This window comes from Cinclus cinclus, chromosome 5 (assembly GCF_963662255.1).
Source record: "Cinclus cinclus chromosome 5, bCinCin1.1, whole genome shotgun sequence".
In the NCBI taxonomy this organism is placed as follows: domain Eukaryota; kingdom Metazoa; phylum Chordata; class Aves; order Passeriformes; family Cinclidae; genus Cinclus; species Cinclus cinclus.
In genome coordinates this window covers 27,335,548-27,363,413 of record NC_085050.1, presented here as the reverse complement: position 1 = coordinate 27,363,413, position 27,866 = coordinate 27,335,548, and the positions used below count along the sequence as shown (strand labels likewise).

Here is a 27,866-nt window from a genome sequence, read left to right as displayed (position 1 = left end):
TTTTTTTGTTTGTTTGTTTGTTTTTGTTTGTTTTGTTTTGTTTTTTGTTGTTGCTGTTGTTTTTTTCAGCTACCTCTTTCATTTTCCTTTCATTACTATTTTGTGGTCTTCAAAATGATACACAGGAGTTCTGGGGAAAGCGGTGGGTGGAGGTAGGGAGGAGGAGCTGCTTGTTTGGTAATTTATGACTCGGACTGCACTTCAGTGTTGTAGCTGAAAATTTTCCAGCTGTCTCATTTTATGGAAATGTGAAGTCTCACGTTTTGCTTTTTGAAGATGCTTTCCAGTGAGCTACACTGCCTACTCCATTTTTCAGGCAGGCAAACAGTCCAGTCTTCACAAAAGCTTTACAGAATAATTTAGCTGTGTATGAGTCACCCATGCTGGGAAATTTAGGCACCAGAAGCACTTCCACAGCTGCACAAATCATGGATTGTGCAATCAACTTGTAAAAAATAAAGTGGCGACTAGCACTAAATATTTTTGGAAGTGTTTTACTTGCATGTATGCATGTATGTTATATGTATGTATACGTTTCAGATGAAATAGTAACTTTCTGAAACACCTGTCATGTTCTTGGGTGTTGCTGTTAGCAACTGTTGTAATTTTTTAAAAATTATGTCCATTTGGTATACCTGTACAATTGAATGTGTTACAAACAGCTGCTGTTGGTATAAATTATTAATCAGATTTTCTCAGTTTCAGATTATTAATTTAGAGGAATATCCTTGTATAAGTATCTGTACTGAGGATCATCCTAAAACCATCCAACTTGATGCTAATTGACATGTTGTTTGATAAATAGGTTGACAACTAAGCAACACATTAGGTATATATATTTACATTTTGCTTAAGATACCCATTGACTCTGAGTTCTGAGTTTGTTTTCATATCCAGAAGCTGATCCATGAGTCTGGATCAGTATGTAAGAATGAGTCACATTCTGCCCAGAAGTTTAATTTGTCATGGATTGTCATGTGAGAGGCAACAGCACATGGGAGACTAAAGGTGTTCCATTTAAATATGATATAGGCTTCTCAAGTAGTAACTACAGTGCTCATTTCTTTGACCACAAATTTGAATCTTGTTTTTCCTAATTTTGCTCTCTGATTGTGATTTAACAAATGGTGTAGGTTAGCCTGAAATGCCAGTGTTGCTGAAAGATGTCTGACCTGGTGATTTGCTGCTTCCCCTTCCCCTGCACCAGGAGTAGTCATATGGTGAAACAAATGTAGTTTATTTAGCTGAATGAAACAACATTTGGGTTAGTTTGGGACTTGACCAGTTTTAGCTGTGTTGACTGATCACATATTTATGCTAGCTGAAAAGAGGGAATTTCATGTAGCCATGGAAATGAGTGGTCAGAGTAATGATCAAAGGCTAACATTACACAAACTTTAGGCTTATCAAGGAGATTGGTAAAAGTGCTTACAAACATAAGTAGCTGTTAGGGTGTCAAGTACCTGGCCTCTGTAGCCATGTAGTTACCGGTGTGGTCTATGTATTGCTCTTGCTATCTTTCATGTGGTAATTCTTCATCTGTGGACAGATTCAGAGGAAGTACTTAAGTCTTACTTCTCCCACATTCTAGGTAAATATGCTGACCACGAGTTAGGAGTAAGTCTTTGTCTCCTATTTAGAGAAAACCAACCAATCAAAGAAAAAAGGGCAAAACAAAACAAGCAAAAAACCCCTAACAGAACAAAACCACCTACAAAAATCCCTTGAGTTCATTTTGTTTGGTTGTCTGGCACTGTGTGCCAGTTCCCCTCTGACCCCTCCATCACTTTTTTATGGGGCCTAGGTGAGAAGCAGAAAGATGTTACTGGATGTGTTAGGTAATTGTTACTTAAAGGAGTAAGTTGATGATATAATTTGATGTCCCTTAAAATTGATTTAAGGCTCATAAGCTATATACTTTATAGACTGTATAGGGCGAGGATGAAGTAGGGCAGCAAGTAAGATTACAACCATGGACTTCAGGAGAGCTAACTTTTGCCTCTCAGGGATCTTCTTGAAAGAATAATCCCATGGGAACAGGAGTCCAAGAGAGCTGGTTGATATTCAAGCATGACTCCTTCAAGGCTCAAGAACAGTGAACAAGAAGTTAGACAAAGGGTGGCAGGAGACCTGCATGAATGAATAAAAAGCTAGTGTCATTTTTCAAGTGTAATCAGGAAATGCGCAGGAGATGGAAGCAGGGCCAGATTGCTTGGAATCACTATAGAGTGCTTGTCAAAGTAGAAACAAAACAGGAAAGGCCAGAATCCACCTGGAATTAAATCTGATTGAGGATGTTAAGGACATCAATCAGGGCATCTTCAAATACATAAATAACAAAAGAAAAACCTAAGATAATGAGGGCCTCCTACTAAATGGAAGGGGACCCTGGTGACAGAGGATGCAGACAAGGTGGAGACACTGAATGCCTTCTTTGCACTGGTCTTCACTAACAAGACCAGCTTTCTGGAATATCTGACTCAGGAGACCAAGGTGAAGGAATGTTGGAAGGAAGACTTTCCTTCAAGGAGGGTTGGGTTAGAGAACACCCAGGTAAACTGAACGTTCACAAGTCCATAAGCCCTGGTGGATTGCATCAACAAGTGCTGACAGAGCTGGTGGACACCATAATGAGGCTGCTTCTGAGAGGTCAGGGCAATCAGGAGATGTACCTGAGGACTGGAGAAAAGCAAATGTCATCCTGGTCTTCAGAAATGGCAAAAAGGAGAACCCAGAGAACTACTGGTCAGTCAACCTTATCTCAGTCCCTGGAAAGGTGTCTGGAATGTCTCATTCTGGAATGTCTCATTCTGGAGGCCATCTCTAACCATGTGGATGACAAGAAGGTGATGTCGAGCATGGATTCACTTAGGGCAGATCATCCTTGGCCAACCTGATTGCCTTTTACGATGAAACAACTACATGGAGGGATGAGGAGAGAGCAGTGGATATTGTTTAACCTCAACTTAAAACAAGGCTTTCAACACCATCTCTCACAACATCTTTGTAGGCAAACTCAGGAAGTGAGGACTGGATGCATGGACAGTGAGGTGGATTGAGAACTGGCTGACCCCAGAGAGGCGCTGTCAGTGACATGGGGTCTGGTTGGAGGCCTGACACTTGTGTCCCCCACCATTCAATATTGGGAATTCTTTAACTTACTCTTTAATGACCTGGATGAAAGAGCAGCAAGTTCACTGATGACACAAAGCTGGGAGGAGCAGCCAATACCCCTGAGTGCTGTGCAGCCCTTCAGAAGGGGCTCAGCAGGCTGGAGAGATGGGCAGAGAGGAAATTCAGTGAAGGCAAGTGCAGGGTCCTGCACCTGGGGAGGAGTAACCCCCTGCACCAGCACAGGCTGGGGACTGACCTGCTGGAAAGCAGCTGTCCAGGGAAGGACCTCGGGTTCTGCTGGACAGCAAACTGTCCGTGAGCCAGCCATGGGGATGAGAAGGCCAGTGGTGTCCTGGAGAACATTGGGAAGAGCATTGCCAGCAGGGAGGTGATCTCTGCTCAGCCCTGGTGGGGTCACATCAGGAGTTCTGTGTCCAGTTCTGGGCTCCTCGGGACAAGAGAGGCATGGAGCTCCTGGAGCAGGTCCAGTGGGGAGCAACAAAGATGATTAAGGGATAGGAGCAGCTCTCTTGTGAGGAAGGGCTGAGGGAGAAGAGACAGCTCAGAGGGGATCTTATGTATGTAAATATCTGCAGTGAGAGTGCTGAGAGAATGAATCCAGGCTCTTCCCTGTGTTGCCTAGCAGTAGCACAAGAGGCAATGGGCAGGAACTGATGCACAGGCAGTTCCATCAAAAGAGGAAGAACTTCTTTACTGAATGAGCACAGGAGCAGATTTCCAGAGAGTCTCCCTCGCTGGAGATATTCAGGAACTGCCTAGACCTGTGCTGTACCTGCCCTGTGCCCTGTGCTTTAGTGTGACCCTGTTTGAGCAGGGAGGTTGGATGGGATGACCCACTCTGGTCCCTTCCAGCCTGACCCTTTCTGTGATTCTGCAATAAAGGCACTGGGTGCAGAAATAATTTGATTTCTTGATTTCTGAAAATTTTAGAATAGCATAATGAGAACAGAGCAGGAAATTTTGACTGAAGTTTTCTCGAGTAGTCAGTTTTTTATGTAAAAAGTATAAATGTTCATTTGAATGTGAAAGCTAATAAATCTTCATTGGGTGTTTTTTTTTCTCGTCTAGGATAGAATTTTAGGAAGATTCATTTGTGTGAATTTCGTCATCTCTTCTTAGCATCCTTTCCCACCGTTTAAGACATATCTGCATGCTAAAAGTCTGGCAGCTGATGTGCTCACATAATGTGTAGGTTCATAGGTTATTTCTGGAAGAGTAATTGAGGTGGATCGCTGAACTTTGTTGCAGTAATAATAACAACGATAAAGTGTCATTTTCAATGATAAAGTCTCATTTTCTAAACTTAAGCCTGCCTGTTTATATCAACATGAAACAGAAATTTTGCATGGAATGAAGAAGAATGTCCTTGGTGTTATCTTGCTTTGAATGTGTAATAATTATGTCTGTTGAAATTGATAATTAATTTTCTCCAGGACAATTTGCAAAAAGTAGTTGACTTTCAGTATTCAGTCATTCTTCCCTTTTATTATCGGGGTAGAGGAAAACCAATGTTTGATTCTTTGATCTGTCTCATTTCTTGGTGAATTATCATGTTTATTTTCCAGTATAGGAATTAAATGTTTAATACCTGTTCTTTGGTTCAATTCATTAGGATTCTTTGTAGTATTTTTGCTTTGATGAAATTGTGACAAACCATTTTAGAAAAATTGATTGTTAAACTGACGCTTGTGTCTGATACAAATCATCTAAAATTCATATGCTCAGTTTCATAAATATGCACACTTTTAATTGGATTAATTATTTCAAAGTGTTTTTAATTCCAGGATAGATATATGGGTACTGTATTTTAAAGTTTTTTTCTTTAAATTTCTGTTAATATTGACAAATCATTAAGTGAAGATTTTTTTATTGCCTGGTAACTTTATTCTATAGGAAAAATTGGTTTGTATGTAGTAAATTTCATGGGATAGTTATAATATTCATTTGAATTTAAACTTTAGAATGTGCATGTGGAATTTTTTCACCTTTTGAACTTCTGAAAAGAAGTGTCAATTGCCTACCTGTTCAGTTCAGTCTAAGAGGCTGGAAGGAGGAAGCTTGGTTTATTTGTTCATTGTAAAATGTACCAAATATAGGAGGGTCCTGTTAGAGAATAGCAGACTGCAGATTTTATACCAGCTATAGCACTTTTTTTCCTCAGCATAGTGAGCTTTAATTTAGGACCTGTTCTTCAGCTGACTAGCTGACTGCAGGTTGTATCTCCCAGAATTCCATTAAAGGAAATGGAGATTTACACAGGGATGTGAAAGTTTTCAGTTTGGGATTGTAACACTAGTAGGTTAGTAATTAGCTTCTCTTGACCTGAACTCCTGTTGTGAAGTACTGGTTTTGTGTTAAAACCATTTAAAGAAACAGTAGGTGTACTTTTAAATCTGACTTGATTATGATGTATATATTGTATTTTAGATGTGCAAACACAACACATACTCAAGTCTAACCCAGGGTACCCTGTTACAGAACCAGGAGTGGGAGATGTAGCTAAGAGAGATGTAACTAATAGTACAGAGGGTACTGTTTCTTAGCTGTGCCAATTTTCAAAGGTAGATGGAGCCACACTTTTAAAATACAGTATTTATTATTTTGTTCTTATTAAAATTGTGTGGTATGTACATTCTTTTAAACACATAATTTCACAATCTGCTTCAGTGTGTTGCCAGAGATAAAGGGGTGTGCACCTCCAGTGAAAGCCAAGGATGGGTGGAGTCTTAAAAAAATGGGAACAAGCAGGATCATAACACATAGCCACTGTCTTTTTTGTACACACTAATTGCACATGGTCTGCAAACATTGTTTCTGCCACTTACTCTTACAGCTTTATTATTGAAGGAAGGGAATCTCTCGTAAGGAACTGTGTATACAAATGACTGAGAAAATACTTTAAATGAGACTACAGAAGAATACCTGTTTCTTATGGCTAGGTTATTAAATGCTGCCTTTCAAATTTATCTTATAAACTTGGGTTTGTACTATTTTTATTGTCCTTTTTTTCTTCTGATTTGGGGAGCTTGTTTACTGATGACTCAAAAATTTGTATTTTATCACTTTCTTTTAGTATCTTTGTTAGTAATTTGATGGAGGCTCGTAGACAACACCTTAGCTGTTTATAAGTGTAGTTAGTTGGAATCTTGGAAGGCAAAGATAATACAGGCAGCCTGGAAAGAGGTGGAGGGGGAGAAAGCCTTCTAAGTGCTTCAGTAGCTCACAGCCAAGGACCAATTATTAGACACCTGGCAACCTGCTGAGTGCTTTCCTGGTCACCCCCAGGGAGCTGGAGGGCAGCCAGGCTCAGGCAAAGAGCCCAGGTTGCTAGCGAATTCCTGGTGAGGTGGCAGGTCTGGGGATGTTTTGAGAAGTCAGTTTGGTGAATCAGACACCATTGGGGTACATGGACAAGTGTAGGCTACGTTTGATTGTATCATAAAATAGTTTAGGTTGGAAAGCACCATAAAGAGCATCTGGTTTCAATGTTTCTTTTAAGCTGGAACTTAACTTGATTGCCATGTCTTTTCAACTATTACAGAGAATGGCTGTGCAAATACATCAACCAGTTTCCTCAGGACTACAGATGCATCTTATCTGTCAGGTGTCACAGACTTAAGTGCAGTCAGGTTCCTCAGGTGATCATGAATCTCATCTTCCCTCACAGTGGAAGGAACCTTTTTCTCTAGTTTCTGTCTTGCAGTGCACACATTCAAGAAGTGTGGGAAGAGAGGTTGCAAGCCAAGACTGAACCAAAAAAGTTGAGTACCTTAGCCTTCTCCTCATCTGTTGTTACCAGTTTACCAGTCTTGTTTAGTGGGTGTCACCCTCTTCTTTGACCTTCCTTTTCTGATTAATATACTTATGAAAGTTGAACTTGTTATTCTTTGCATCCCTTGTCAAGTTCACCTCTAGATTTGCCATGGCCTTTCTCATCCCATTCCTTCACAACTGGATTGCATCCCTCTATTCTTGCCAGGATACCTATCCTGGGACAGAGTAGAAGGGTGCTTTTATGTCCTGCCCTTTATTTTGACCAGCAGTCCCTTCTCATCCTTGCTAGACACTTGCTCCCAACTTCTTGTGCCTGGAGATCCTTAGCTCTTGTGCTCTGTGGAGGACCTCCTTTCAGATCTGCCAGCTCCGTTGCTCTCCCTTGTGCCTGCGGGCAGTTTCCATGGGGTCCATACTGGCTAGCTCCAGATACCTAGCTTCACATCCCTCAGGGCTAGCAACTCCACCAGTGTGTAATCACTGTAGCCCAGGTAAAGGTCTGAGGCTTATTAGAGCTTTCTTGTGTGCATCTTCACTGAAGTCTGGACAAAGACTAGGCTGCTGCACTGTATCAGGGAGGGAGCTATGTGGCCATCTGTGTGTTGAGTAAGGGGAGAGGTATAGACTACAGAGAAGGGTAGAAGAGTGGCTGCAGAACAACTGGTCTAGCAGAATTCTGCCCAGATGATCTGGAGCAAAGGGGTGATGGGCAGGGGTGTTTTCTTTTTCTGTGACCTAAAGAGATGGAAATTGGAAATGTCAGTCAAAACTGTCATCAGTCCAAAGTCCTAGAGAAATCTCTCTCCTGATGGTGGGAGAGTGTAATACATGAAGCATGTAGGAGAGAACTGCTTTTTCCTGTAATCCTCATAATTCATGCTTCTATGAAGATATTATTTGCGGTCACTTTTGAGCAAATTTGTTTGAGCAGCTTGTTTAGGTCCATTATCTTGTCAGGGAATAGACATGGGCACATCTGTGTGACAAACAATTTCGAAGAACTTAACCTCTCTTTACCTCTGTTGTCATGTTTTCTGCTATTCATGGTGATCTGTAGCCTATTCTACCTGCTGTGGACTGTGTGTGATGGTACACAAATATTATGCACTCTTTCAAATGTAATTATAACTCAGATAAATTGGTGATATCACTAACTACTGCCATAACAAGCCTTCTGACAGGCATTTAACCTCTCCTGTAGACTGTTTGGACTTACTGTCTTCCCAAAAGTCCTTCAGTAGCAGATGTGAGACTGCCTTTCAGGTAAGGGCAACTTACACCCCCAGTCTTCTGTTACTACTGCAATTTCTCTGTTATATGTCCTTGAGTGCTCCCTGAAAGGGTGAATAACCTAAAGGAAAGAGTAAAGGGTAAATAAACCTAAGGGAGCTACTCATCCACAGCAGACTAGTCATGGCCACTCAAAAATTTTCCTTTAAAAGCCATCTGAGATACATCCATGCTAGAAGCAGCTCTCTCATCGGTTGTTCTGTGAAGCACTGGAAGGTGAACACCTGCTGCTATAGCGTGTTTTATCTCAGGAAGATGCATTTCTAGGATGTGTCATCGCTTCTGCACAAGCACAGACCACAAACTGATTTGTTGATGTGGTAGAGAAGAGCTTGCAATATGTGACTATTCCCAGCTGCTGGAATAACCAGTTCAGCTGCAAAGTTTGTGCAATGTTCCTTGAAGTTCCTTTTAGCCTTATCTTTTGATTACTTTTTTATCCAGTTGCTTTTTTCTTTTTTTAGGTAAAAAAGGAGACATGTCAGTTTTAAAAACATAGTATTCTCACAGACAGCCTTTGATCAGCAAGAAAAGATTAATCGGTCATTATCCTAAACTTGCTTTCTGTTGGTGTATATACCATTGCAAGCAAAGGAGCAACTACCTTGAAATCTGCTTGCTTGTTCTATTAGACCAAACTATATGTGACTAGAGAGCAGGTGGTTATGATTTACCTGCCTAAAAATCTCTTGCTCTACAAAATAGTATGGTTCTTGGAGAGAAACCAAATTAGAGCAAATTCTTCCTATTCTCCTCCCCTCTACCCCACCTCTAAAAAAGAGAAAGGTAAAGAGAAAAATGGCTGGGCTGGAGGTAATCCAGTGAAGCAAAAATCAAAGTGGAAAAGATGAGTGATAGTGATGGGCTATTCTGGGCAGGAGATAATGGCTGGATCTTTGCTTGCCCTAAATATGGTATAATGTCCTAGTAGAGTAAAACCTCAGAAATTCATATTCCAAATGATCAGAAGGTCATGGAAAGAAGTATCAGGAAGTGTTTGTAATGATCTTCAGGATCTCTGTAGTGAACAGGGCTTCTGATGCTGTGCTTACATTGGGAGTCAGGTTCTGTTCAGGTGTTTGCTCAGTGTGATGTTTTTGCTCTTGGTCTTTCTCACCCTGGTGGGTGACTAGTGTTAGAGCTCTGCAGGGCACTGGGTGCTGTGGCTTTGATTCTTCAAACATGATCTTCTCTACAGCTAACCCTCAGTGATTTTAATAACTACTTTGCTCCCTTGGCAAAATTGGATTATAGCACAGAAATCAGGTTGTTTTAAAGAAGCTAATATATTTCTGTTTGAAGAAACTGTAGGGTTGGAAAACTGTATTACTTCACATGTTTTTCCTGTGATATTCCTGGTGTGAAATTATTTGTCTTAATAATACAAGCTACCTTACATTATTTCTGAGGGCTGTAATCTGCAAAATCATGTATTACTTGGATGCCATGACGTAAATCAAGGCTTTTCTATATTTTTTGCAGTATAAGAGCAATACTACTACTTCTTCAAAAAATAATTGTCAGCACGACCATTATGGTGAAGTGCTGGAGATGTAGGGATTTCACTTACTGGCTCTGTACAAAATAAAACATAGGCAATGCATTCACCATTGTCCCACTCATTTTTCAGTCCTGTCCTGGCAGAACATCTGTCATTAGCAAGACTGTACTGTAATTTCATAGTCTTTTCAATCTTTGAATATGTTTCCAATATTACTAATGTGCATTCTAATATTGGTAATAAAATTTGACTGAAGGTACTGAAATTCTTTCAGTTTAAAAAACCGGAATTTTTTATCAGATGGTGTGCACTTTTTTACCTTAGGTTGGAATGACTTTTTACCCTGGAACTTATTTAGAACCGTTTTTTTATTGGCCAAGCAATGACTTGGGACCCAATAATTTATTGTGTCTCCATGAGTGATAAGTCAGCATAGTGCAGAATTTGCAGTATTGCTAGTTTTTGCAATTTTTCTACAGATTGAGCAATTTTGTGTAGTAATGGTTTGCACATCCATGGCAGCAGCTATGATTTTTGATTGAGGACCTCAGTTTCCTTTAAGACAGTAAGCTTCTAGCCATCTTGGTTACAGAAAAGTTGGAAAAACATGTCTGAATGTGTTCAAAACACATAGGATCAAGTGACAGACGCACATAATTTATTTTTCTAAAAAAATTAATGAGTTGTAGAGACAGAATGATGACCTTTGAACACTGTGGCTGCCAGTGCTGGCATGTAGGCGTTTTAACCTTTCTGCTGGCTTTCACACGCATGCCATTTCTACTGAGTATAGAGATCTATGTGGTTTTGGCAAGAAGAGCTTTTCCACTGTGATTAACTTCACTTTTGGTCTTAAGCTTGCTTGTGCTCATTTATGATACAAGCATAGTCCTTTCCTGCCCTTCTTAAAATCCCTTTTTGAAATGTGTGTAAGAGCTCCCTTTTTTGACATTATAGAAGATGGTTCTGTGATTAAGACCTGTGATGTTTATCTTAAGTGTGAAATCATGATTTAAAAGAAATGCACCTCTACATACTGCAGAGAGGAGGTCTAAAATTTTCATCATTCATCATTAGAACTCTGTTAGGCACTGGGTGATAGCTGGCAGAGTTTTTGCACTACAAGCAGTTTAAAAACACTGGTTTCATGTTGCAGACTTCCATGGGACTCTTTGTCACTATTAATGTTTGCACTTGTCAAATGGAACAAAACAGAACAGGAGAGGAGGCTGTAAGCACCTAAAAAAGTAGGTCAATGGGCCAGCAGGTTATTTGGCCAGACAAGAACGAGTGGCTTTATTGAATCATGCTGTAATTATTTCTCTCCTGTTGGCAGATTGTTCTGCTATGCTTTAACTTCCTATGTTAATATTTGCATCTGTATTTTAACCCCTTGAGAGCTGCTGCTAGGTGCAGAAGGCACTTAACTTTTCAAATCAAATAAGTGATAATTCTGATGTTTTCTGTAAAAATCATCAATGAATTTATGAGTAGCATAATCTTAGTTTATAGATCCCAGCTTCCATTTAGATTAGATTTAGATAGATTTTAATATACTTTAAAATAAAATTTTTCAGAAATGGAAGAAGTACACATTGCAGTAAATTTGTTTTATTTTAAGACCAGTAAGCAAGACAGATGGAAACAGTGATGAGGGGAAAAAGAATCTGATTTCACATAGCTTAAAAATGTGGAAAGCAGCATAGTTCATGGCAAGTAGCTGTAAATGAAATGTAATGGTATGAAGAGACTGGAAGTAGGTGATGACTTCTGTGAACTCAGTGCTGAGTTTTTGTTTGGAAGAAATGCATTTGTGGAGCAAGTTTGTGATACATTCTAGGAATTGATTTTCCAGTGGGTTTTGAAACAAAGTGTTAATGGCTGTGTCTGAGGGAGAAGCAATAATGCAAGGGGGCAGCTTTGCTAGTTGTCAGCAGCAGCAGCATTCTACATGTACTGGAATCCTGAGAATAACAATTCTGGAGACTTGGGAGAGGAGAAGATGCAACAGAGAAAGCCAGAAGAGACCCTAATAAGAACTTCAGTGAAAAGATGTTTAAATAATGGTGTATAAATACGTTTTGAAGGTAGTAATTGTACATGAAGATGTAGATGGTATGAGGGATACCAAATTTGAAAATGAAAAGGACATCAAGACTAAAGATAGCAATAAGGTGATAGCTTAAAGCCAAGATAAAACTATTCCATAATATCCTGCTTATCAAGAAGAACTTCAAAGCAATGTCAATTCAGATAGTGAAATACTTGAGATATTTTTCATAAGCAGAATATTGCATTTAGCAATTACTCTCATTGAAACAATTGGTTGTCTTTATTAAAAAAAAAGAAGTAGATAATTTTTAAACTCGATGATTTTAAAGCTCTCCATTGTTATTTTTTGACAGTTTGGAATTTGTTTCCTTCAGAAGAGGACGTCTAACTCCACATTGTTCTTCGCAGGAACCAGGTTCTGTTCCTAAATCTCATACTTTAACAAGTCCCAAAGTGTAAAAGGTAAAACTGTGTTCTTACAATTAATAAGATTCCCATGGCTTTCAGTTATAAACACTGATGGGCCGAGTAGCAGTGTTCAGTAATGTCTTTTGTTACACAGAAAATGACTGAATTTGAATCTTAGGAATAGATATAGTCCTTTACTTACCCAGTGTTTACTTTTGACTTGACTGGTTTTGGTGGCATTATCTCTGCAGTCTTATCCTTGGCATGTATAGGCCCTGAGAGTGTTCTGTGTCTTGCAAATTTGGATGCAAAGACAGAAGGGTCAGACCTTGAAAGATGAAAAACCAGTGTGCTACAGGTGCATTTCCTGTACTTTTCAGTACTTTAAACGATTAGTCTTGGATACCAGATCTAGGTTGCTGGTTCTGACATAGGATCTCTATATTGTAGTGAATGATTTTGTTAAATTCTGGGAATTCAGTGCTCTGTTAAAGTGAAAAATACTGACTTTTAAATTCTAATTCTGCATAATGAATGTGTCAATTATGTCAAAAATAAGTTTTCTGTATTTAGCTGCACAGGTGTTTTTCTTTTGCAGATTAGGGAAAGTATATAATTTGTCTTACAGAATTCCATATTGCTCTTGATCCCTGTAATTTTAGGTACCATTTTTGTATAAAAATTAACACAGGGCTAGAAGTGTAATTAGTGCATAGCTGTATTAGTGCTTACTGTGCAAGCTCAATGAAAACAAGTTTCTAGCTCTTGTCTTGATGGTAAGTCAGTTCAGTGCCAGTCACGATAGCTAGCTTTTACTGCTGAGCAACCTGTCTCTTGTTGCGCACTTTTGACAAAAATTCAAACAGACACTTCTTCATAATTTACTTTTCTCATGCCATTTATGGCTGGTTTTGAAATGCCACAACTCTGTTACTTGGCCTACTAATTTGAGGAGTTTAATTTGCCTGTTATGTCCAGTGCAGTTGTTATTTTGAAGAATTGGAAGGAAGAAGTGGTTTGCTGCCAGTGTGTCTTCATAGCACTAGATTTTGGAGGGTGAAGGCGAGACAAAGGTGGTCTGTACTAATTGAAGAAGTGGGGCGTTTTGGCAGAAACACCAGCACACTTTGTGATGTGCCTTGAAAGAGATTCTGCTGCAGCACAGCTCTCCCATTTACTTTCCTTCTGCACTCAAGTTATGAAACTTTGTGGTGAAAAATGCTATTCTTGTGAAGAAAACCCACACAGTATGTTGTAGACGCAGAGACAATTTGGTTGAATGACAAGCTTTCTTCCTCAGTTCCCTCATCAGGCATTTTCTGCTATATTTCTTATGGTATTGACACTGCAAGTTCCACTGGTTTTAGTGCTCTCAGAAACAAACAAGTATTTCTCAGAAAATACCAAGTCACTAAATGGACTAAGATAATCTTCTTTTGAAATAAATACCCTTTTTACTATTAAGTTTGTAGCCTACTAAAAATTCCTGAAGATCAGCAAGTTCAGCTCATATAAAACTTGCTGCATGCAATTGTTTCCTAATTACTGCTAATATTATAATCTTTTTGCTCCATGCTGTCCTCTGATAACTAACTTTTCTATATGAAAGAAACCATTTCATTCTCTTTGGTTTGTGTTTGAATTTAGCCTTTTCATAACCTGTGTTATATTCCTTTTCTCACTATTCATACTTCGTTCACATTCTTAACTCAAAGTCAAATGTGCATCTGGAAAGCCAAAAACTTCCTGTCATGAGTAAGTGACTGCTTTAAGAAATGGTCAGATTAAATTTCTCACAGTACAGAAATCACATTCTAATTGGTGTCTTTTATCTTTTCACGTGTCTATGATAATAATGTGCTCAAGAAAAAATACAGTAAGAATAAATTAGAGTTGTAAAGTACTGTGTCCCAAATGCTTTCTGTTTGCACTGTTTCTAAACAGAATGTACTAGTAAGTGTATTTAACACCTGTTCAACCTTCAAACTTATGAGTTCTCTAGGAAAAAGTGAAAATAAAAATTAAAAGCTCTATCTGAATTCAGAGTCATAAAAAGGTTTGTGTTGGTTTAGTACATACTTATTTACTGTAGCCTTTAATAATGGTCCCTTAAACTCTGTCATGTAAAATGAGATATGAAGGCCCAGGTTATGGTGGTAATGGAGACTGCTTTAGAGAAGGTAGGAAGGGGCAGAGCAGAAGGTTGGAAGAGAGGGGAGGATTAGGAGCAGATGAAAATGTCAGTATGCTCTAACGAACACTTTTTTCTTCCCTCAGTCGCATTTTGATATTTTTTCTTCTCTTATAGGCAAGCGTACAAATGTCTACCACAAGACTAAAGTGTGATATGTTATGTTTTTTACCATAAGCACCCATAAAATGAGCTCCATTGCAGACAGGTATGTTAATAGTTATGGAGAGTTTTGGGAGAATTACTGTTTAGTTCTTTTATGTATGGTTAATATATTTAGAGGTTAACTTAAACAAAAGTTAAAGAGTGAGGTTTTGGTTATTTCTGACAAAGTTAATTTGGTAGTTGCTAAATGTGTCATTTTGTAGTCACTGGAAATACTGATTTCAATTGCTTGAGGTTAATCTTAAAATGCATTACTTGTTTTCAACCACGGAGCAACATCTGTGCAAGTTGAGCTGATTTTTAATGTTTACTTGAACTTTTAATTTTTTAGTACTTCAGTTTTTGATTAAGAAAAGCAAATACACTTAAATGATTAGTGTTGCTGTAGATGATAGTAAAGTGACCTGCTAACCTATTTCAAGGGAAAAGTAATAGCTGAGGTATGTTTTCTACTTGATTCCTTAAGCTGGACTCTCTTAGCAGCTTAGGTGAACATCTGTACTTAATGTCCTGTATATTACCATTTTTTGAGACTTTGGAAGATGAAACTTGCATCTAATTTATGTCAAGTTAAACACAATTGAAAGCAATAAGAATAAAAGCAAAGGGTAAAACTTCTGTAATGCTTGTCTCACTTGTCAGTTCTTCTAGTGAAATTTTGCGGCATCTCGCTGAAACTTTAGCCTTTTAATTATATGAATTGCTTCTAAAAGCTTGATGTTTATGTAGTAGCACACAAAATAGTAACTTTCTAATATCACTGCTTAAAATAATGTGCAGTACAATTGCTTGATGGTTCATAAATCAGAGAGATGAGGTAAGCATTTTAGAAAGGTTATTTGGCTTAAGGGAAGGAAACATTAGGATAAGAAATTCTACGATAGACACACAGAGGTCAGTGTGGACAGCACTAAATAGACTAAAAGCAGGGAGAAGTTAGAGAAATAACATGTGAAAGTCCATTATACAGCAGTTTTGGAAAACAGAACAGTTTTGACTTGAGTTTCAGAGCAAAAGGAAATGAAACACAGGAATTGTATGATGGATACTGAGGCATCTTCAAAGGAAAACATTCTTATTTTGGTATTTTAACATCTGTTTAGCAGTAGATGGACAGTTGTCATGCTAAGAAAGTTATGTGATACTTATCAAGGAAGCAAATATAATGAATACTGTTTAACATTGATACTGATTGTGTATTTATGAATTTACATATGTGGATGAAGTATAGTGTATTCCTTAGGTCTCTTCCACTAATAATATTTCAGAATTTATGAAAAGTATATTTTTCGTGGTTGGAATAGAAATGGTCAGTAAGTAAAAATAAATTGCATATGTCTTCTCCCATGTTTTCAAAAGGGTATGGTAAGGCAAGTAATCAAGAAGATAGAAAACCAAATTTAAGCCTTGTTCAATTAAGTGTTTGTATAGGGCTGTAAGTTCTTCTGAGAAATAGTCTGAGAATCGTTTGAGTTGTGTCAGAAATATAAGGGTTTTTTGCTTTTTCTTTAGTAAATGCAAGGAGAACATAGAAGACTTAGCTTCAGGTTACTGATGATGGTCCTCATGAGACATCACAATAAAACAATTCCTTGATTTCTTGATGTAATGGAGATGATGATGGTGAATAGTCAGCTCCTTCCCCTTCCTCTTCCTTTGTGATTGGACTTCAAAGGAGAGGAATTCCCACTGCAACATTTATTTCTTTTTGTTTCTTTCAGAAATGATGGAAGCATTTTTGATGGGCTGGTGGAGGAAGATGACAAAGATAAAGCAAAAAGGTAAATTTCAAAGTTATTTAAAGCTAAGAAATGTCCTATACTTGTATGCTCTAACTTACCCGTGTGATTTCTAAACAATAAAAAAGTTACTCTTTCAAATAAACATGTTACTCAACAGCATTTCTTCTGCTGTGATTTTTCAGCTATATTGTATATTTATAACTGTGGTTTCTTTATTTGTGTTTTGTGAATGGGTACTTTATTCCAAAGGCTTTGCTGCACCGTCCCTCGAGGAGAAAGTCATTAGTCAAAAATAATGTCTGAGATATTGAGGAGGTGTTTTTGTGACAGTAGTCACAGCAGAAATTCTTGGGGTTGTTTGCATCAGAAACCTGGCAGTAATATACAGCTTATAAGAAAATCTCATAGTTTTTATAAGACATTTTCTGATTTGCTTTTCAGAGTGTCTAGAAACAAGTCCGAAAAGAAACGTCGTGATCAGTTTAATGTACTTATCAAAGAGTTGGGTTCCATGCTTCCAGGTAATGCTCGGAAGATGGATAAATCCACTGTGCTGCAGAAGAGCATTGACTTTTTACGGAAGCACAAAGGTAACAATAAGTGTTATTTATAACTTCTTAATTTTTAAAGTGATACTCAGTTATAACATAGAATATTAAAAGTTTTGCAGCTTCTTTAAGGAATTTGTCAAAAAAAATGTGAAGCATTCCTGGAGAAATATGTTCTTAAGATCTTGTAGATAGCAGAGATGTAACTGTGTTTCTGCTAACACTTAATAAAGGCTAGTACAATTTGTTTTGTCTCATAGTTGACAATGAAATCTGTTTCACAAAGACAAGATTTGTTTTGGAAATAACCTCAAAAGTTTTTTGTTCTGGACAGATGTTACCTGTTCTCCCAGGTAAACAAGAACAGAAGAAGGGGACACAGCCTTAAGCTGTGCCGGGGGAGGATTAGGTTGAACATCAGGAGGAATTTCTTCATTGAAAGAGTGATTAGACATTGGAATAGGCTGCCCAGGAAGCTGGTGGAGTCACATCCCTGGAGGTGTTTAAGGAAAGAACGGACGTAGCACTCAGTGCCATGGTCTGGTTGACAAGGTGGTGTTGAGTCAGAGGTTGGACTTGATCTCAGAGGTCTTTTCCTACCTACTTGACTCCGTGATTCTGTGAAAATAGCTATCCCTCCAGTTTGGTCTGAAATAGTATTTTATTCTTTTCCACATAATAAATGCAGCCTATGTCATCTCTCTGGGACAGCAGAATTGGCTTTACTTGTGGTAAGGCTGAAAAATTACTTAAATTTTCCTTCCAGTTTTTCCAAAGAGAAAAAGAACAGTTGTTTCAGAGTAAGATTAGTACTTCAGAACATCTTAAGTTTATTAAAAGGAAAAAATTTATTAAAAGCTTCATGCTGATCCATTTTGGTGGAAGTACTTGCTGGAAATACTTATTTGGTTATTTATATAAGCCTGGATTGAGCAGTTGATCTGTCTCTCTGGGTTCTACATGAAGCAAGATAAATCACTGAAAAGCTAGTCCAAGAGAAGTTAGTGCTCTTTCTTGTCATCTCAAGTGCCTATACAACTGTCTGCTTAAACAAAAGTCATAAGGCAATAGGGCATTGTGGTTTTCAGCCATGTTTCTGGGTTGGTTGCTAGACAAGAGAAAGTGAAACACAGGGGCATAGAGACCAGGAGTATGGACATTCTGGCTTTTTTTTTTTTTTTTCTTTTTCTTTTAGCTGGGAAAAAATGCCAGAAAAACCTAGCAATACTTTTAGCTAAGCTCTTAAAGTTTTGGAATGTACCCATAGATGTATAAGCCACTGAGTGTATGTGTGTGTGTGTGTGCTGTTCTTTAAAGGTCATGTGAAATGTCAGAATGATCAATATCCTTGAACATCCTTGTTATGCTTTGTTCTACTGGCTGTTTGCATCAACTGATGGTGGGATATACCCACATATGTTGTACTGAAGTTTGTTACAGGTTGTTAATAAAATTCTTTCACCAAGTGTACGCTTGGTGTTTATGGCTGTTAGATATTATATATATAAGAAGTCAACGTTCCTGCTCCTACAGTTGTTCTTAATCTGGCACCTTGTGCTTCACATTGTCAAGATGAAAATTGAAGAAAACTGATTATTTTGCGAATTAAATAATTTCCTTGGGTAATTTCTTGGAATACATACTAACTAGAAAGCAGTAGGGTCAAAAGAAGTAACTATGAGATTATAAAATAAGTAAAGCTATTAAGTGGAAGAACAATTATGTAATTATCAACAGTGTGTATGTCAATTTAAGGTATGAGAAATGCTTTCGATGCCCTAGCACGTCTCTTCCATGAGTATTATGTTTCCAGTAACACCAGATGTGTACTGAATATTGATATTAAAATTGTAAACATGACTTAAATGAAAAAGGAAGGGGGTATAATTCATACGAGAATTCATAGGTTTAGGGGTTTTCTTTCAAATTAAATATTGATTATGCTGTTTTAATTTTCTGAGAGACGTGTGTCTCGTAACAAAAACAAAAGCAGTGTGAAGGCCCCTCTTCTGTAAAATTCAGTTCTTTAGGTTAAAAGGCCTTTATGAAAATTGGTTCTGTTTCAAAATTTTTTTATCTTGTATTGGCGATTCCTGACATAAAATATAGAATGCAGAACAAACATGTGTCAACCAGCCAGCAGCTCCAGTCATATTTTTTTCTCCAAAGTGATTTCTGAGATGATTTTTTTTTTCCAATAAAGGGGCAAAAAGCAGCTCTGGAGATGGTTGCCTTTTAGCGCATGGCGCTTTCATCATTTACTTGGTGTGACAAAATGCAGCTCTCTGTGACTGCACATATCATATTAAGTTCCCTAAAACTCTGGTGCCGGTGCTCCCTAGCATTACTGTGCAGTGTTTTACACTAAAATGTTTTTGGATAAAATGTTGGCAAAGTTCAGAAGAATATTTTATTTCCTGAAGTGCTTGGATATGTTACAATAAAGCAGAATGACCTAGCAATAAATGGATTTTTCAGCACTGAGTAACTGCTTTATAGTTGAAATCCTACTGTGTTCAGCTACCATGATTTAACTGCATTGCTTCTGGTTCTTTCTGGGCTATTTCCACATTATCTGAGGTTGGTACTCTGTCACCAGCTCCAGATGGACTGTCTGAGTTGGTTATTGGCCAGTGTGGATTCTTTTTCTCACTGGGAAAACACAGGAGCCTAAACCCACTGGAATTATATCACTGGGAACTTCTCCTTGACTAACACTACCTGTCATCTTTATTTGAATTTGTAAACAAGAAATTTTTAAAAATTAGTAAATACTGAGGAATGTAGCTGTGGATAGAGTAATTGCAGGTTCTCCTGCAACTCAGAGAAATGGTGCAGATCTTGGCTAGGAATTTCTTTTGAGAATTCTCAGTGCTGGTGTAGTTGCTTCAGATACAGAGCTTGAAGACTGAAGTTTAATGTGAAAGTTTGGTTATACTCCTGTTTCTGTTATCTAGCTCAGGAAAGTGACCTTACTGCCTTTTATCTATAAGTGCAACCTTCTGACAGAACTTCTAGGCATTTCTCTGAAGGTACCAAGTGAAACAGGTTCTTTTTGTTACTTTGGCTGTTTGCCTCTATCATACTTGCTCTAATGATGGAACACATAAAGGAACACCTGTACTTGTGGTATTTCAGAGTTGTTTGTTAAAGGCATGAATTTCAGCTTTTATTTAGCATAAATCCATTCTAAAGCAAAATGCAGTCTTTTTAATTCTGAAGTAGGATGGTTATAAGGGCCAGAATGAGCCACTGAATCAGACTTTTCCAGTTTCAAGTGAAGATTATCTATGTTCTGTGGAATGAATGTGCTAAGTTCCTGGAATTTTGCCTCCACTTTGGTGGCAGAGCTTTTCATTTTCGTGTCCTTTGACTTGCCCCTCAGCGTTCAGTATATTTTTGCTGACTGAAAAGCTACATTTGGGGTTATACTTCGGTTTTCTTTGTTCTCCAGCCCACTCTTTCTGCTTTGTACTACCATTTTGAAACAGACTGAAAGAGCCTGATGAGTTTATATGTTCTGTGAGATCTGATAATTGGAAAGTCTTATTTGTTGATGTTTTTTTTCACCTCTTCTTGCAGTTTTCAACTTTTGGCCAGTTTCTTGCATGATGTTGCTGTTGCTTGTTCTTTTAGTTAAGTCTAAAGCTATTTTTGTAGAGGTTTCCCCCTTCAGTGAGGTAAACAAAACAGCAAACTGCTCCAGCTCTTTACATATTTAACTCAATTCCAGGTTTTCTGGCTCTTTAAGCCATCTGAACTAGGACTCTAGCTTATGGTCTTTGTACAGATACGTCCTTTAAAAATCAAAAACCTTAAATAATTGGTTTGGTTCTTTTCATTTGTCTAAATACTTGATTACTTGTCCAAGATTGTTCTTTAAACCAGCACTGTTGTGATACCCTTGTTACTCATCAGAACTGAAGTGATATGTGGTCTTGTTTCAATTATCAGTTGGTAAGGAAGCACCACTTTCAGAACCCAGGATCAGGCTTTGCTTAGCAGCTGTTGATTCTCTCACCTCTATGTGGAAGTTAATCTATATGTTCCTCAACTCCTGCAGGAATCTCTGCTTAAGATTCATCTGTGTCCAAATTCATCTGTGTCCAAATTCATCTGTGTGGTTGTAACAGGCAGGAATTCTAGAGTGGAGTCTGTCATACAGCACTTAACAATCTTTGTTGAAAAACTACTCTTTTTAAAGTGTAACCAGAAGAGAGCTGGAAGAAGAGAAAGGACAAGGACAATTTTTTGTGCAAGGGTTAGAATGATGAGGATTTGCCAAGATACTTGAGCATTAGCCATTTTAATGACATAAACAGGTCAGGAATTTTGGCTTTCTAAATCTTTATAAACAACACTCTTAATAAAACATTTTATTACAATCTCAGAGGAAAGCGTAGTGTTTTTTCATTATCAGAGTCCATTACTTCACTGTTACCTTGAATTCTGGCAGGACTGTAGCATAAACTGGTTGAAGGAAAGAGAAGACAAATATAATTATGACATGGGAGAAGACATTTATTTTCTTTTTAAGGAGCAATATCTGTATGTAATGAAGGAACAACAGAGGAGACTGGAGAACTTTCTGCTTTTCTTAACTGTGTATATGTAGCTTAGGGGAAAAAATGGAGTATTAATCCTTTTACTGTGTATGTGTTTAATTGTAGAAATTACTGCACAATCAGATGCCAGTGAAATTCGACAGGACTGGAAACCAACATTCCTTAGTAATGAAGAGTTCACACAGTTAATGTTAGAGGTATATTATTTCTGTTTTTTCTGGGAGTGAATGACTCATCAGGAGTCATTCTACTATGAAATTTTTGAGTTTGATGACTTAACTTTTTATTCTCATGTTTGGGTTGTAACTAGTATGTTTTCATGAAGAGAAACCATCAAAATACCTATGTATTCAGAGTTTCAGAATTTTGTTTCAGAGAACAGATTTTCTTTGAACGACATTTTCAATTAAATAAACATAGTAACGGTGCAGCTACGTAAATGAACGAGTTTACTGTCCAAGTGGATATTTTAAATTATCAACATAACGTACTTCAGAAAGAATTATTATGCGTAAATTAAAATCCTAACTATGAAAAAGGCATAATATATCCATGTAACTTATGTATCTATATAAGCAATAAGTAAGTGTTTGATTTCTTTACTTGCTATGCTCTCCAAAACTGGTGTGAGAGCATTACTTTGCTGAAGATTACATGAATAGTTGCAAAACTACCAGAAATAAACTTTAAGATATTTCATTGAAAATGAGCGTCTTTTCTGTGTTGTTGTTGAAACAATTATTTTTAAAAATTGAAAGAAAAATATAACAAATTAACGAACACTTTTTTATTTTCATTCTGTACTTAAGCCTTTGCTTTGATGCACAGATAAAAAATTTTCTGGGTTTTGGTATTTTAAACATTTTTTAAAAAAATCTTCAGATACAAGACTTTTTTTGAAGATGTGAGCTTTAAAATTTCCTGTTTAGAAATAAATTCTGACCTGCTTTTGTTGGTAGCTTTCAACTGAAACGTTGTGTTGTATTCAGTGGAAACAGGTTTCAAGTCTCAATAAAATCTCACTGTAAGATTCTTTCTTTGAGATTGGGAATACTGAGATTTTTAAATACTAAAATTCATTGATTTTGCTGGCTCTTTTGCTTGATCTTCTCATAGTTTTCCCACATCTTCTTGCTTTTGTCTCTAGCTCATTTTTATGAGCTGAGATCTGAAATGGTGATGGAATTAAAAATAACAGGCAGGCAGAGTGGGAGCTGGAGAAAACAGTGGCTGTCTATATATGTACTTTCTTCTGAAACCACAGATTACTTAACAGCAGAACAGTATGGAAATTGTAATGCTTTTAGTGTAAAAACAAGATTAAGGATTTTTAGTAGGGAAAGACATTCCCATTTCTGTAATAAACTAAACTAAGATTAGTCTTGTATTATTTTCTGTATTGAATATAGCTTAACATTTTTAACATTATGCTCTGTTTCTTTTTTATTTAACTGCCCGTTATGTTTAATTTCAGGCTCTTGATGGTTTTTTTTTAGCAATTATGACAGATGGAAATATAATATATGTGTCTGAAAGTATAACTCCCTTACTTGAACATTTGCCAGTAAGTAACAAATTGCTTTCAATAGCATATGGGTTTGTCTGTGGTTGATGGGTGTTCTGATATGAGTACTAATTAATTGTTGGCCTTTTTGACGTTGTAGGACAGATGTATGCTTTGTTTTAATGCTTCTGTTTTTTCTTCAGTGCAACTGCTTCCTACTGATCTCTCTTCTATAGTAAACATTTCCTTTGGAAATGCAGAGTGCAATCAGCACTCTGTTAGAAAGGATTGTGAAGTGCCTAGCATCAGTTTCAATGTAACTGAAGCAACAGTTGTTTGCAGGAGGCCCTTTAGAGTTCACAGCCTCTACATGAGTCAGAAGAGTATTATAAAAGATCTAGATAATTGATATTTTTTAAACTACTTGATTACTTCTTTCTTGACAAAGCACTCTAATAAATACATTGCTGCTAGTTCTGCTTTTCAAGTTCAGTATATACTTTTGAGTTTCTCTTATTCACTTATCTTTAATCTCGGGGACATTGCTTGCTGGTACATGTCACATTCTGCTTTTTAAAGTTACCTTTGAATAATGTTATTCTGAAGTGAAGCAAATTAATTAGTGCAAATAATTGATGAGTTAAATTGCGTGCTTTTCTAGAAGAGAAGGACAAATTCTCTTTAAAGGCTAGCTTTCTTGGTAAGAGACAAAATCAAATATCTTGAGGGATGCATGATAACAGAGAAGGTTTTTAAATATGCAGGTAATTGTGATTTTTACTTTTTCTTTTAGTAGAATTTGCCAGGTTCTCAGAGCCACATTTGTTCTTGGCTTTTAGGTGTGATTTATGAATTCTAATCATATATTTTGTGATTCCTCTTTTTTAAATACTTAACCAAATGCATTTATGCATATAAACACTTGTTCAGTTTTGCTGCATCCATCTCTGTTGTTCACAGTTTTGTGTACACAGTTATGGAACTGATTATAAAATATGGTAACTCACCCAGCAGCTCACTCATCACCTCTCAGTGGGATGGGGGAGGCAATTGGAAGGGTAAAAGTGAGAAAAGTCATGGGTTGAGATAGGGGCAATTTGATAGGTAAAGCAAAGCCTGTGCATTCAAGTGAATCAAATCAAGGAATTCATTTACCACTCCCCGTCGGGCAGGCATATCAGAGTGAGGTCTTTTTCTTACAAAATATTAATATATATTCCAGCAGGTGGCTTTGTTGAGTCAGTAATGAACTGTGGAATTATTTTGCATTAAAATAGTAGGCTTTGTGACATTGTACATATTGAATTAATGCTTATTAAATCTTTTTCTTTCAGTCTGATCTTGTGGATCAGAGTGTATTTAATTTTATCCCAGAGGGGGAACATTCAGAAATCTATAAAATATTGTCTTCTCATCTGCTGGAAAGTGATTCCTTGACACCGGAATACTTAAAATGTAAGTAGTTATTTTGGGCTAACCCCTATAGGCAGCTCAGCCCCACACAGCCACTCACTTTACTCCTCTCAGTTGGATGGGCAAAGAATCAGAAGAGTAAAAGTGAGCAAACTCGTGGGTTGTGATAAAGGCAGATTAACAGGTGAAATCTAAAGCTGTCTGCACAAGCAAAGCAAAATAAGGAATTAGCTTGCTCCATTTGGTCGGTAGGCAGTTGTTCAGCTGTCTCTAGGAAAGCAGGGCTATGTCATGTGTGATGATGACTTGGGAAGACAAATAGCATAAATCCAGATGTCTCCCTCTCCATCCTTTCCCCAGCTTTTATTGCTGAGCACAGTGGCATACATGATGGCATATCCTTTAGATCAGCTCTCCCTGCAGTGTCCCCTCCCAGCTGCATGTGCACCTCCAGCATTCCCACCAGCAGAGCAGAGTGAGATAAAGAGAAGGCCTTGGCATTGTGTGAGTGCTGCTGAGCAGTAATGGACACATCCCTGTGTTAGCAGCACTGTTCTAGTCAAAATCCAAAACAGAGCACCGTGTGAGCTGCTGTGGAGAAAATTACCCTATCCCAGATGAAACCAGTACAGTAGTTGCGTTAAAATTATCAACTTGGAATTAGATGGGATCAGTTTTTCCAGAGTTATTTAAGCAGAGATACATACTTCAGCCCTGAAGAATGGAAGTGTTACTTTGTGTCGACCCTGCTCTAGAGTAGAATTTTCAAAGTTACATTGCCTTTCAGTCTATAACTTTCCTGTGCATTAGAAATTTTCATATTGTTTATAGAGCTTCTTTTCAGACAGTTTTAGCAGTTGGCAAGTATAAGTACATAGCAGCCTAATGGAGGTTGGGAGCATGTGTTTTAGTGAACTTAAGTTCAGGGCATTTTCTTTAATAAAGCTCTAGTTCTCAGAGGTTTTTGTGTCACTAATATTCAAGCCCTTTGTGCACAAAATCTCTAATTCTTTAGGTTAGTTACAGTCATGCTGATTAAAGGCAGACACTGTTGATGCCTTAAGATTGTAGCCTTTAAATTTTTCAAATCCTGTACTGCATTAGTGCATAACTCTTAACTCCATCTGAAGTGTTAGGTAACTGTCTTCACATTTTGATCAGACAAAACCAGTCCCTCTAGGCCTGAGATTCCAGGACACCCTACAGCATCAGGCCCTGAAAATTATAAACAAAAGTGAATTGGGGAGGAACAAACTGGGGCTATATGATTTCATTACCCAAAACTGTAATTGAAGGATTAACCCCTGATATGTAAATGGAGCAAACATATCTGTCTGAAAAACTCCTGACTGTTGTCCATCTTGGGTGTAGCCTCTGGAAGGCTTCTGAATGCCCACTGTGTACCTGTTTGAAGGCCTTTAATAAATCCCCACTTCATTCTCTTAATCTGGTCTAGCCTCTGTTCTAGGTAGCCACTGCAAGGCATCACTGTAGCCAGCTGTAATCACTACACTTGCAGTACCTGAATATGTATTGAGCTTCATTATTCCTACTTTCCATTTCATGTTGCCTGTGTACTTCATCAAGTATATAGCCTATTACTTTGTTTGTTTTTTTTTCCTAGCAAAAAATCAGCTAGAATTCTGTTGCCATATGCTGCGAGGAACAATAGATCCAAAAGAGCAACCTACGTATGAATATGTAAAATTTATAGGAAATTTCAAATGTTTGAATCACGGTAAGTAATTTTAGCAGTGTTGCAATGGAATGTGCAGGCAGCTCCACAGCTAAACTGGCTTGGGACGATGGTGCAAAATGTAGGTGAACTAAAATCAGGCTTTCTAAAGATGATCCAGAAGCAGTTTTATCACTTCTGTGTTGGTGTAATGGAAAAGAAGAAAATGTAGTATTAGGTATTACATGTCTGTGTATTTGAATGGAAAAATGTAGTAATTATGCTTAATGCTTTCCATGAAAGAAAACTAGAATTTTGTAAAACATTGTTTAAAAGAATGTAGGAGAAATGTAAGAAAATGCTTTAAAATAGAGTCTGAATTTAATTCAACATAAGCCGTATTTAAGCAGGTGACTAACTTGAAGATTAGTGGTACTGAGTACCTGCAGTTCTCATTACACAGGCAACTGGGAAGGAAAATGTATGTTTTCCCCCCAGTTCAGTTCTCTGCTTTCACTTGACAGGAGTTACCACTCAGATGAGTGGGTAGGCTGTACAGTTTTCCGTGCTGAGTTGCTACTCCCTTCCATTGAAATGATTTTTATTATAATATGTATGCTATGTATAATATTCTTCCTCTTTACTGCATCTCTAATCTGGCCAGGCTGTGCTGACTATTTTCCTGAGAAGCCTGTTTATTTGTCCAAGTGGGTTCTGCAGTGTGATCAGTAGTAGATTCTTAGAAAGCTCACTCAAAAATATTACGAAAAAGACAATATGTTGTAAGTAAATCTGTGGGGTTTTTTTATCTGATACCAGTATTTCTCTCACAAAATGGGAAGAGGTTGAGTCTTCATGCAAATGCAGTGATGTAATATTACAGGAAAGACAAGAAACAGTCCTGAAAAGGTTAAATATCATGCTAGTCTTGGAATGAGGAGTTGGGAAACTGCAGACCTACTGGCTGCAATTCAATATTTGGAAATACTCTGGAACAAATAATTAAACTATATATGAGCTTCAGGAAGCTAGCAGGGAATTGAATGGCTACCGTTGTGGATTTTTCAGGTAGAGATAGCATCAAATCAGTTCATCTTCCTCTACCAAAAAGTAACACACTGTGTGGATTAGAGGATAAAGCACAAATAAATTGTGGACTTTTAAAAGGTGTTTTTGTTATCATATTCTGTTCTCACAAACATGAAGGGGAAGCACATGTTAATTGAAATTGCCGGAGAGTAGCTGCAGAAACTGATTGGAAAGCTTGTGAGTGTTGACCATCAATGTGCAATTTTAATTGACAACTTCTGGATTTGATCAGCGTTTTCATTAATGCTATGAACAGCAGAACATAGTTTGCAGTTATGAAATAATCCAGTAAAAACAAGAGAAGAATTAATCCCCAGATTTAGAAAAGAAATTATTTTTGGGCTAAAAACCCAGAAAAATCGACTAAGAAAAAATGTAAGTTGCTACATATAGGAGTATTAAACTATATGAACAGGGATGGTTACAGCCAGCTACATAGCAATCCTTTAGGAAGAGGAGTTACTGTGGAATGAAACTGAACAAGACCAAATCACCTTGACCAGCCACCAAGTTTGGAAAATGCAAAAGCCTTTCTGAAATACAGTCTAAATCATGTGAAATAATCCTGCTGCACTTAGTAGCACTTGCATATGCTCAAGCAGTTTTTGATACTTAACTTGTCAGAAGTGAAGAAATTGGAGAGTTCAGAGTAGAGCAACAAAAGCACGAGTAGTTTATGAGTCTGACTTACAAGGCAAGATAAACTCTGAAGAACAAAAGACAAGAGCTAAGATAAAAATGAAAGGAACTGCTGATTTTCTTTCTGATGGAAAGAGCAAGGAGCTGTAAAATGAAATCGCATGAAGAAACTTCA

General features: G+C 37.5%; 1 protein-coding gene across 7 annotated transcripts in view; it reads left to right on the top strand.

Moving 5' to 3' along the window:
- Positions 1-27,866, top strand: part of CLOCK (clock circadian regulator) — a 61,557-nt gene that overhangs the window by 17,694 nt on the left and 15,997 nt on the right. For 5 of the 7 annotated variants that reach the window (XM_062492800.1, XM_062492803.1, XM_062492799.1 and 2 more), the window contains exons 4-9: positions 16,238-16,297; positions 16,700-16,848; positions 21,477-21,568; positions 22,846-22,935; positions 24,210-24,330; positions 25,913-26,026. In XM_062492800.1, coding sequence (XP_062348784.1) covers positions 16,238-16,297; positions 16,700-16,848; positions 21,477-21,568; positions 22,846-22,935; positions 24,210-24,330; positions 25,913-26,026 — 626 coding nt within the window. Of the gene's footprint in view, positions 1-12,105; positions 12,215-14,468; positions 14,560-16,237; positions 16,298-16,699; positions 16,849-21,476; positions 21,569-22,845; positions 22,936-24,209; positions 24,331-25,912; positions 26,027-27,866 lie in introns of all 7 variants that reach the window. The other 2 variants (XM_062492802.1, XM_062492801.1) reach the window with 1 other exon arrangement.